The sequence below is a fragment of the Brachionichthys hirsutus genome, chromosome 16 (genome assembly GCF_040956055.1).
Source record: "Brachionichthys hirsutus isolate HB-005 chromosome 16, CSIRO-AGI_Bhir_v1, whole genome shotgun sequence".
In the NCBI taxonomy this organism is placed as follows: domain Eukaryota; kingdom Metazoa; phylum Chordata; class Actinopteri; order Lophiiformes; family Brachionichthyidae; genus Brachionichthys; species Brachionichthys hirsutus.
The window spans coordinates 1,317,450-1,329,392 of NC_090912.1; the positions used below are offsets into that span (position 1 = coordinate 1,317,450).

General features: G+C 50.8%; 1 protein-coding gene across 1 annotated transcript; it reads left to right on the top strand.

Annotated features, from left to right (window-relative positions):
* The first annotated feature begins 1,612 nt into the window (after nt 1–1,612).
* Nucleotides 1,613–4,849, top strand: LOC137905484 (GTPase IMAP family member 8-like). Its single transcript, XM_068749729.1, has 4 exons — nt 1,613–2,300; nt 2,462–3,172; nt 3,254–3,907; nt 4,094–4,849. The coding sequence occupies exons 1-4, from the start codon at nt 1,613–1,615 to the stop codon at nt 4,777–4,779; spliced, it is 2,739 nt and encodes a 912-aa protein (XP_068605830.1). The 3' UTR covers nt 4,780–4,849.
* Nucleotides 4,850–11,943: the final 7,094 nt, after the last annotated feature.

Sequence of the window (11,943 nt, forward strand, 5' to 3'; positions counted from 1 at the left end):
CTATTGATGTTGCCACAACACACACACACACCTGTTAAAGATTGCCTGATGTTTCCTGTCCATGCAGTATTTCTTGTTGCTCTGCTTTATTTTGAGCTTCAGTGTGTTCCTTTTGTGGAATTAGATCAGTCCTCTTGCCTCAATAAATAAATGCACAGGCCACACCTGAGCAAATCCTCAAAACATAAACCCAAATAACACCCAGGTCTGACGGGTATTTGTCCCTCCCGTAGGATTCGGAATATCTCTTCTTTGTACTTAACACAGAGGAACTCAGCAACTCTTCCACTCCTCGGCCGTGATAATGAATTTGATCGCCCTCTGATAAGATGTCATGTGGTTGCGGTGCTTCGTCCGGTGCCTGTCTGTGCTTTCAATTATATTTTTGACCTTTTTCTCATCAGCTGGGTGTCAGTTGACTGAAGGAGCGAGGAACTACAAAGTATTCTTACCCCCTCGAACCTTCTCCACATTGTGATCAAAACAACATGATCATGACAACAACCTGATTACCCCCTCCTATAGGACTAACATGGGTAAATCATCTTTCTACAATACGGCCACCCAAGGGTGGAACGGATTGACTCCCGCCCTCAAAACATGCACCTCTTTGGCCTCCTTCAAAACGGCCCTAAAAATACACCTTTTAGGGGGACAGAAACGGAGATAGTCATCACGACTCTCTCCGGGTCAAACCCCCCCACCTTTTTTTTTGTCCACCGATGTTGCACGTATTAATTGCTTTAGTAATTTATTGTTATTTATGTAAGTTATTTATTGTCATTTCGCATCAGTGGTGTAATTTATTTTAGATTAATTGTTAGTTTGCACTGGCGGTGTAATAACATTTTATTTTTGTCTTTCTAATGTTACGTTGCATCAATTGCGTAATTTAATATTGGATTTATTTTTATTTGTATTGTTTTTTGTGGATGATTTATGTACGAAGGACTTTCAACGGAAACAAGCCCGCAAGGGCTTTTTTGAAATGCTCCTCTTAGACAGGATGTTTGACGTTATTTGTACTGTAATACATGCTACTGTGTGACTGTACTTGTACTCTAACATTCTATCTAATAAATATATTCATCATCATCATCAGGACCGACACAAAATGACACACAATCTTAAAGTTTGGATAAAATGACACACCTCCTCATCTATTTGTGTGAAAGGTCTCTCATCCAACAAAAGTATCACAGTAATCCACAAAGTGTGTTCAAATAAATACGACATCATTATTACTGCTGAAATTCCGGTTAGATTTACTAAACAAGCTTGAATGTATCACGTAACTATAGTAACTAGAACACTGTATGGACCAATGGGGTGGCTGGCGGGAAACTTTCACGCCGTGGCAGCATTTTTAGCCTTAGTCCTTGAACATTCCTGGATTAAAATCCAAAGAAAAGCGTCCGTCTCTTTTTGGATTGAATCCGTGGACTGTTGACCTGCTGCTGAGGTGTGTGTGATTAGTCATCACACACACACACACACACACACACACACACACAACCTTCAGACTCATAAACACATAAAACACAAACTTCCGTCTTTGTCCCATTCCTTGCTAAGACGTGACCCAGCAGCAGCCCGGTTGTTTCAACGGGACATGGCGTCTTGGTCAGGGGGCGGCCGGCGAACGTCGCCGCTGAGGATCGTCCTGCTCGGTGGCAGGAACTCTGGGAAGAGCTCTGTGGGGAATGTCCTTCTGGGGAACAACGACTTCCCGACCAAAGAAAGGACCTCGTGCTCCCGCCGGCTGGGTCAGGTGGGGGGCCGGTGGCTCCTGGTGGTGGACGCCCCCGGCTGGTGGTGCGACTTCAGGGCTCGGGATTCTTCCGAGATGGTGAAGCGGGAGATCGTGAGCAGCGTCTCCCTCTGCTCGCCGGGCCCGCACGCCTTTCTGATCACCGTCAAAGCAAGCTCGGGATTCACGGAGAGGCGTCGGAGGGCCGTGGAGGAGCACGTGGGCCTGCTGGGGGAGGGGGCGTGGAGCCACTGCATGGTGGTCTTCACCTCCGACACTCAGGGAGAGGAGCCGGCGCCGACGGGAGGCGAGGCCCTCGGCTGGTTGGCCGGGAGGTGCGGCAGGAGGTGCCACTCCATCACCTTTGGCGACGACGCCCAAGTCACGGCGTTGCTGGAGAAGATCCAGAAGCTCGTAGCGGAAAAAGGAAACGGCGCTTTTGAAATGCGGGATTCCATTTTCCAGATGGCCGCAGAGGAGAAGAGAGGAGTGGAGGAGAGGGCTGAGAGGAGGTGCAGGAGGACGAGGAGGCGCAGGGCGCTCCTGAGAGGCGAGTTCATCGTGAAGGGAAACGAGATGCCGAGAAGTTTGTCTGTAAAATCAGATTACAATGCTGTTAGCATCGTTAGCACAGAGTTGCTGTTGCCTGAGCTGAGCTAGCTTGCCGCTAGCTTCATGTTGACCCGGCATATTTTGTTCTGTTTTTTCCAGAAAGACTGCGGCACGTTACTAATATACGTATCTTGCTGGTTGGAGCAAAGGGTTCTGGGAAAACTTCCACGCTGAACACAATCCTGGGCCGGAAGGACGGCCCTCAGGAGGGGAGGACGGCCCAGTGCGTGGGGGTCAAAGGTGTGGCGTTCGGGAGGCAGCTGACGGCGGTGGACACGCCGGGATGGTGGATGAACTACTTCCGCCACGAGACCCCGGCCTTCGACCGGAGGGAGATGCTTTTCGGTTTGTCCCTCTGCCCTCCGGGGCCTCACGTCTTCCTGCTGGTGATCCGTTTGGACCGGGCCTTCACAGAAGTCCACAGGAGGGCGGTGGAGGAGCACCTGGCGCCGTTCGGCCAACGTGTCTGGAGTCGCGTCGTCGTGCTGTTTAGCTTCGGGGACCGGCTCGGAGGCGCGACTCCCGAGGAGTGGATCGAGAGCGAAGGAGAGCCTCTCCGGCGGCTCGTCCGAAGGTGCGGCGACAGGTACCACGTCCTGAACAACAGAACCAGAGGAGACGGGTTTCAAGTCCGCGAGCTGATCGGGAAGATGGAGGAGACTCTGGTGGGCTGCGGCGACAGCTGGCATTTTGAAATGGAGGGGAAAGCCTTGGAACAGATGGAGGCGGAGATGAGAGGAGAGAAGGAGAGGGCCGAGGAGAGAGCGAGGGAGAAGGAGAAACGGAGACATCGGGCGAGGTCTCGGCTGGGTGAGTCCCAAACAGTCCAAAGAGACGAGCGATGCCGGCCGTATCCGATTCTAACCGATTCTCCAAACTCCCTTCCGACAGAGAAGCTCGGCGCGCTCCCGGAGATGCGAGTTGTTCTGGTTGGCGGCAGGAGAACCGGCAAAAGCTCCTGTGGAAACACCGTCCTGAGGAGCGCCTGCTTTGACACGGAAACGCCGACGGCCCGCTGCGCCGAGAGACGAGTCAAAGCCAGCGGCAAGACGGTGGCGGTGCTGGACACGCCGGGCGGCTTCTCGGTGACCCCCGACCTCCTGGCGCCGTCTACTGCTCTCCTCCTGGTCGTCAACGCGAGCTCCTCCTTCACACAAGGCCACAGGGAGGCTCTGGAGGAGCAGCTGGAGGCGGGCGGAGGCTGGGCGTGGAGCAGAGCCGTGGTGCTGTTCAGCTGCGGCGACTGGCTGGGCGACACCGGCATCGAGCGGCGCATCGAGGCCGAAGGCCGGCCGCTGGCGGGGCTGGTGGACCGATGCGGGAACAGGTATCACGTCCTGGATAACAAGCGCCGGGGGGACGGGGCTCAGGTTGGGGAGCTGGTCAAACTGGTGGAGGAGACGCTGGGAGGAGAGAGGATGGCGGTCCGACGAGGAGGCGGTCACGTGTGGAGAAGCGTGTCTTCGGCGGGACGGTGGCGGCCGGACGGCGTGACGATGATCGGAGGAGAGCTAAAGGTGCTCAGGGGTCGGATCTCCAACGACCGTGAGTAAACCTCAAGGTGCTTTGTCCACATACTTTTGGCCACTTCCGGTTCGGATGGTTCGTGCTGCTGTTTATAATAACAAGGTCGTAAATGGCTAACGCTAAACGAGGTCAGATAGAAACGCCATCAGCCCGAGGATAGGATATCAGGGTGGGCGGGCCTTCTGACTTCACGTCCCTTTGCAGTGACCGACTCGTCCATCAGCGCCGCTCAGGGGAACGGCGGTCAGGCGGTGACGCTCCGGGTGGGAAGACGAGCGCGGCCCGGACGCCCCGTCCTGGACGGCGGCGGCGCGGCGTCCTGTTTGACCCTCGGGTTCTCTGGCAGACAGAGACTGAGGTGGACCGTTCATCTGCCAGTCTGCTTCTCCTTTGATGACCTGCCTCCAGAACAGCGTCTGTTCCCAGGTGGATCTCCAGAACAGCTTCTGGTTCCACCTCAAACGCGACGCAGGGCGCTGGAAGGGGACGGCCTGATCGGACTGAAGTCGCTCCTCCACCCGGCGCTCCTCCATCCGGCGCTGGGGGAGCGCACGACGAGGAGGCCGGGTCGGGCTGGAGGCCTGCAGGCCCTGATCGACCAGTGGGGCCACAGAAGCATGCAGGAGCTGGAGGACTTCATTGATTCCTACTTCGAGAACGTCTGGGAGGAAACCACGGCGTGGTTTCATTCGACCGAGCCTGAACGTCCCGCCACGGACCAGCGTCCCATCTGGGAGGAGGCGGGACAGGAGGACGTGCTCACGTCCATCGACAGGAAACTCTCAAAGCTGGAGCTGCTCGAGGAGATCAGGAGGGAACTGGCTGAGCTGAGGAGGAGTCTGGAGCACGGCTGGAAGACCATACAGGAAAAAAATAAGATAATAATATGATATATGTTTAGTAAATTAATGAGAAAGATTGTATTCATGTATTATTATTATTATTATTATTAGACTGTTTAAGGTGAGGGAATAAACAGAGAAGCAAACAGCCACAACTGAGTCATTAAGCCTGTCCACCAGGGGGCGCCGTCACACAATGGAATGACATTCATTCCTTTTATTTGGCCAATGAAACGTCACATCCGCAGAGGCGGTTTAGCAGCATTGACATATTCAAGTAAAGGCCAAGTATTCATGTATAAATGTACTTAAAATATGAAAAGCAATTTTAGTCATGCAGCAAATGTTATACTAATCTCTAATAATACATATATTCATATTAAAACACATCAAAAGTACAGAGCTGGGAAGTTCAATCACAAGTAGAAAAAATGTAATTAAACATAAAAGAATCAAACGCTGACAGTATGGAGAAATAAAAGGACGATATTAAATCGACAGATTACAAACACGTGAACTGGAAGCCGAGGCCCGACGGTCCCTTCCAATTATATTTAATGGCTTCTTCCTCGATGCGAGCTCAACCCTTCCACCAAGTCTCAGCAGAACTCAGGTAGTTTATGGCTGTGAGGCGGAAACGGTATAAAAAGTCTTGCCATAGCGCTACTTCAAAAAAACCAGCTCTCCCGCCGTACGCTCAAATCCGTCAAATCCGTCCCGCCAGGGACGAGAGACGCGCACGAAGAGTGGAAAGTTCAGATCCACCATTAAAGCGTTGTAAATCCCAGTGTTCCTAAAACTACTGGAGGATAAATGAGAAACAGTCGGCATCGAAACGAAGGAGGTCGGAATCACACAAAGACTGTCCGGATACTTTTGGCCACATCACAGCACATAGCGAGGAAGACGAGCTAAATCAGCTATTGGGTAACGTCTGCGGTTTGGAAAACCGGCTCACATCAGATCAGAGTTTCTGAGTTGGTTTGGGATGGAGACATTTTCAGGATGGACTTCCAGGGATCATAATGGCTACGGAGCAATCTGTCCACTATCTCGGTCTTCTCCTCTTTTAATGCCGTCACTCCTTCCCTCCCTCTCCCTGCTCCCGTCTTATCATCTGCCTCCCGCCGCTGTCAACATGTCTTTCCTATTCCTCTTCTCCCAGCCCAATCTCTCTACTCCATCTCCCCCCATGTTGTCGTCTTCTCCTCCTTTTTTTGTCTCTCTCTCTTCCATCCCATCCTCTCCTTCCCTCATTAGAGTAGTCCTGGAGGAAAAGCAGGAGAAATGGATCTCCTCTCCCTCCTTCGTCAAGGCTGTACGGCAGACAATTCCGAGCCCACATCCATCTCCATTAGCGACCAGCGCAACCCCCCCCCCCCTTCCCCCATCATCCACCTCCTTATATCACATTTCACTGCCGGCTATGTTTCCAGGTGGAAGCAGAAAGCCGGGGGGCGAGATGGGCACAGGCCGGGAGCATGCATGGAGAAGGATGATTTAAAGAGGAGAGGGACCATCCACTCGGTGGGCGGGGGGGGGGGGGGGGCGTTAACTCTGATGCTAAGCAGCAGAGACAGCTCTGGTGTTCCTCTTCCAGATGTCGACTTCACACAACCGACCTTTAATCGTTGAGCGTTTCTCTGTCCCAGCGTTCCCAAAACTGAAGCTTTAAGGAACCGATCTGCGTCAAACTGAGTGCTCGGGAAATCTATGGTTCAAATTATCAGCTGGACTCAGACCCCCCCCCTAAAAAAAGGGGGATGTGACTGGAGGACGAGTCACACACACACACACACTTCCATCTTCCCAGGATATGCCGGGTCAGGGAAAACCTCAAGGGCAAAGTTCAGGAAACAATTAAAGGAAATAACGGCGCCCCTCTGGACGCCTCACCCGTTAAATCATAACCCCGTGGCTGGAGCCACCCCACCCCCCCCTAAAAAAAATGGAGTTGCATGTTAAAAATGTAGCCGCCATCTGCTGTGCGAGCGGCTATTACATGACGGGATGAGAGGAGAGCCCCCTGCCCCCCCCACACTGTAAATCAATGGAGGTTTTGGTTTGACCCGGGAGGCGGTTTCACCTTCAGACATTCGGCGTCCAATGACGGCCGATGGAGCAGCGCCGGTTTCAAAGTGTTTTATCACGGCAATATGTCAGAAGCAATTAAATGAATTCCATGTCACAGAGGATCGGATCACGTGCGCTGGTGTGACGCCATCGTGCACGTGGAACAAAGAAACATAAAAGCATGCTTACTTACAAACACGAGCTAAGGGCAGCATGCTAACTGGCTAATGTAGCATTGTCACGCTTCAAGTCATGTCTGTCATCTTTAATGTGACCCATGTCTGGAATCACAATGACAATGCAACGAGACCTCGCAATACAGGAAATGACATCAAAGGGGCGGTGCCTTTCAATTCGACCAAGCTTTGTAGCTGATTGGACGACAAGCCGACCAGCTGTTTTTACAGGAAGGAACCAGGAGAATCCAAAATGTCAAGATAGATTGTCTTCATTGTGGCTAAAATCTTTCAAAGCTTGTAAAACTTCTATAATTTAACTGCAAACAGAAAAAGGAAACAAACATCGGAGTCCCAAATCAGCACATTGTTTTGGGATTGGTGTGTGACGCAACATTTAGCACTGTTTAGGCTAAGAAGTTATTTCTATCAAGATCAATGCATTTCATCTGGCCTCACTGCTCGCTCTTACATTATATGTGGATGACCGACTTTAATTGCTCGCAGCTGCACGCCGCAGCCGTCGGTCGGTCCCCGAGGACGGAAACGTACGAACACACGTAGTGTAAACCGAGGTATCGAATAGCGTAACATAACAGGAAATAAATAAATCCAGATTTAATGATCAGAACGCAAACAAAGGCTTATCTGAGGCTTTGCAAGTCGGCAATCGAGCAAACAAGACCAACCCCAATGAGGTGGCGACCTTTGACCTCCGCCAACTGGACGGAAACACAACGCAGACGCACAAATTAGCTTCTACGCTGCAGTAAAATCAAATCTAGTTGCGCACAAATGTGATTAAGCATCTGAAGCGAAGCATCATTATTCTGCTATTTAACGCCATCGAGCTGTTTGTGAAGGTCCGGCGCTCGGGAACGCTCGCATTCTGGATCGAGTTATCTACGATCGCTACCGCCCAACCAGCTAATCGCGTTAGCCTTCCTGTTTGTGCCTTGTTGACAACGCCGGTCACATTTGACCGCCATCGTCTTCCCCCCTCAGCTCTTAAATCTGCTTTTCATTCGTTTCCATGTCTCTTTCAGTCGTCCCCCCCCCGGGATGTGGTGCAGGAAACAAAACGTGTTCACGGCGTGCGGGATGAAAATGTCTTCTGAATCTGTGTGAATTTTACATGCAATTTCTTAATCCTTAAAACATTCGGTCGGGCTTTGAGCAGGAAAACGAAGCGTTCATCCGGCGACACGTCAAAGCGACATCAAGGCTTACAATCGCGCAGCGCCATCAATACTCCATCACCATCACCTTGAGTGAGTGGGTGAAGCGTTGCCATGGCGAGGACCAGGAGCGCAGAAAGACAAAGGCGCCACTTGTCTCCATCATAGCGGATCGTAGACGCCGTTTCCTGAAGCAGCGCTTCACTTCACGCCAAAGCAGACGAGCGGGCGGCGGATGAAGAAAGCGGGGTGTGATTGACAAGTAAAAAAAAGATGCACCATTAAATCTAAGGAGCAAAAATAATCAAGACATTAACAGGCAATCAGTTAGGGCAATTACATTTAAAGTAGCCCCGCGGGGTAATTAAAGAAACAAGGATCAAAAAGTTCAGCAGGAGGAGGAGAAACAATTAAAAAGGCCGGCTGATGATTAAATAATCCAGATTTCTGCAGTTCTGTTGGTTCTGATGTGGGGCCGGCACGGATCGGACTCGGGTGTGTTATTCGCACGGAATGGAAGGACCCGAGGTTTCCCAAGAGCGTCTCGCTGAAAATGACTTCATGCGGCTCGCAAGACGTGATCTAAGTGTCCAGATGCACCGAGATCCAAAAGGCACTGAGGCTCATCTTGTCTTTCGGTGCATAAATGCAATATGTACGAGCAGGATGGATGTTCCTCCCACGCCCAGGTGGATTTCCCGCAGCCCCCCCCCTATGGTCCGAGAACATGAAGTCGAGGTGAATGCATTGAGAAGGGTCATTCGTCTTTTTGGGCGTTAGCCCTGCACAGGACAAGAGGCTACAGAAACACCGTGGACGGTTTCCATTTCATCCTCTCAGGTGCTGAGAAAACATCGACTTCACAGCCGTAGTTTCCTTCCTTGAGGAAGGAAACCCAAAGGATCGTCTCCCGGCCCACAGTTCTCATTTGGGACGAATTCTTACTAACTAGTTCCAACTGTTCACCTGCGCTCAATCCGAGGAGCCGGTGTCTCGTTTCTGAAAAGACAAGTTGACGTTTTTCCCTTTGTTACTCTTGTTAATCCAAAACTAATGTAAAGTCCTGACATCTGGTGTGCAGTTGGGTCTCAGCAAGTAAATCAACGCGTGATACTAAAAATAAAAAGAATAAAAAAGACTTCTTACAACAGCATCTAAAAGAAAACACCTTGAATAAAACCATTAAAACCAGACATTTTATCCATTTTCGCGGCGATAATTTGGCTGCGTTAGCATAACTCTGGCTAACACGCGTAGCAGCCAGCTGGTATTGTATTTACAGACCCGGAAGACGACAGCAGAACAGAAAGCCCGAGCACGAGGAGGTATGATGTCATCAATAAAGACCTTCTCCTGCATGCAGAATGAATCTGTGTGATTTATCTCGTTGGATTTAAGCCTTCTGATCTCCGGATCGCCGTCCGGGGGGGGGGGTTAGGGTTAGGGTTAGGCTGCGGGTGGATCCTCCGTCATGATGGAATGCATCATGGAAGTATAGTTTATGGGTTAGGGTTAGCGTTCGGACATCCGATCGATTGTGACGTCAGATTCGACGGCTCTGGAGCGGCTCTGGCTCTGCACCCCCCCCCCCCACCTTTTAAATGGGACACGAACCGAGTCACAGGTGACGTCCCGTCCCCGGCTTGGCAGAGGGTTCAAATCGTGTGTGTTCCACACCCGATTAAATCCGTCCTACAACACATCGTTTTAAACGGTGGCCAACCCAAACGACATGGATATAAGAAGTCATTTCCCCTTTGTGACATCACAACGGGGTCAAAACGCCCTCAAACCACAGCAGAAAAGCTTCGTCTGCTCCGGACTTCCCTCTCGCAGGACATCTGCATCATCAAAGAGAAGAAATACATTCCTCTGTTAGATTATCCCGCTGGTTTCCTTCAGATCTCGACTCATGCCTTTAACAAAGTGGACATTAATTGTCTCAGTCCTGCCATCAGGATGTGGACGACCGAGGAGTGATTGATGATGACGTTTTTTTTTATTCTGCACATGCAGGCACCACGTTCGATGTGATTTTAGGCCGTTTTTGCACCGTAATTTGTATAAAAATGGACTAAATCGTTTTCGATTATTCATCAGGCAGTGATATGAAGTCAAATCGCGTTGACTTCTCTCTGTTTCCGTTCAATCCTGAAGGGATATTCATTGATTTGATAGAAACCGGGTTTGTTTCAGTCACGGAAACAGACGACGTGAACGTAAATGCAGCGGCTTTGCAATAATCACATTGTCAGCTTTCAGATTGCTTCTCGTTTTGACAATAGAATCGCATCGATGAAGTCTTCCGGGATAATTGTGGCTGACTGGTATTCCGGTGGGACCGCTGTCCTGGACTATTTCAGCCTGCTCTCATGTCTTTATGGTGGAATAACTGAATGCGTAAACGCATGCTTTGGTCCCGTGTTGCTGGTCGTTGCAGTCTGCTCGTCTTTGTGGCAGCTGTGCCAAACAGAACGGCGCGTTGACCGGCGGCTGGCGGCGCGTACGGCCCGCTGATTTATTCACCCGCTGTTGCAGCTGCTACTCTGCTATAGCGCTAGCCAAGCATGGGCACTTGGGGTGGTCGCTAACTGCTGCCGTATCCGATTCAAGTCGGTCTTTATTTAAAAAAAAAAAGAGTTGGGACATCGGTGACAAAAAGGACAGAGCAGCTGTTTGGGATCTGTGCACAGGTAAAGGTTCTGGTACCCTTAAATATATCCCAAGCGTCAAACATTAACAGTCCTTTTTGTGGTGGTGGTGGTGGCTGATGACTCTGCCGGACCCAAGGAAACGAAACCTGTGGTGAATCTGCAAAGACTGGGCGGTGATGGGGAAGCAGAAGTCTGCCTAATGTTGGGATGGACAAATGGACAATATCCGTGACCTTGCTCGCTGACGTGACATTTCCTTTTGCTGACCAATCACACGGCTGGAAACGCGATCCGTACAGAGAAAACTACATGCATCCCAACAAAGCCTCTGTCAGCGCATATTCATATCGCACCGACGGAGCACATGCAGAGGACATCTTTCTATTTGTGGACGCCGGGCGGATGCATTTCAGCCGGGCCTTGTCCTACATTGGTTTCCAACAGCGGCGTGACGACACGCTTTCTCCACACACACTCCGCTATAAAATGACTTCACTGTGGTGATCAGGAGCATCGACAGCCGGGTCCGCAATATCAGGACCGTACTGACGAAGAAGACTCTGGTCAAAGTCATCAGAACGAGGGCCAGTCGAAGGTGCAGCAGGGCTGATCTCCAAGGAGGATGTAGGAAGTGGGAAAATTGATGCATCCCCAGGATCAATACTGGAGAGCGTGCGGATCTCAACAGTGAAACCGAATCGCCTGCTTCAGGGGCAACCGGGCTTCGTGTCCCAAGAGCCGAGGATCGGTGAGGTGGAGGTGGAGGACGGAGCAGGAAGGAGAAATATCGCACGCCGATAGAGCCTCATCGTCACGTCGTCTTGGATCAATATCCATCAACGGTTTGTCCTGAAGTGTGGAGACGAAGGAGCTCCATGAGCGTCAAACACAATTACGAGGCTTGGAGGCGCATTAGCGGTTTCGGAGTGGTCGTACGAAATTTATACCATCTTGTCATAAAAACGTGTAAAAAAAAAAAATAAGAAAGAGAGACTGCAAGAGAGCACTTAATGGATGCGTTTGATTTAAAGCTTAAAACGCTCGAGTCCAGGAGCAATCAATCTGAGAGGAAGGGAGGATGAACATTTTTACGAGCTCGCTTCAGAACCTTCTTTATGTCTGTCCACGCTC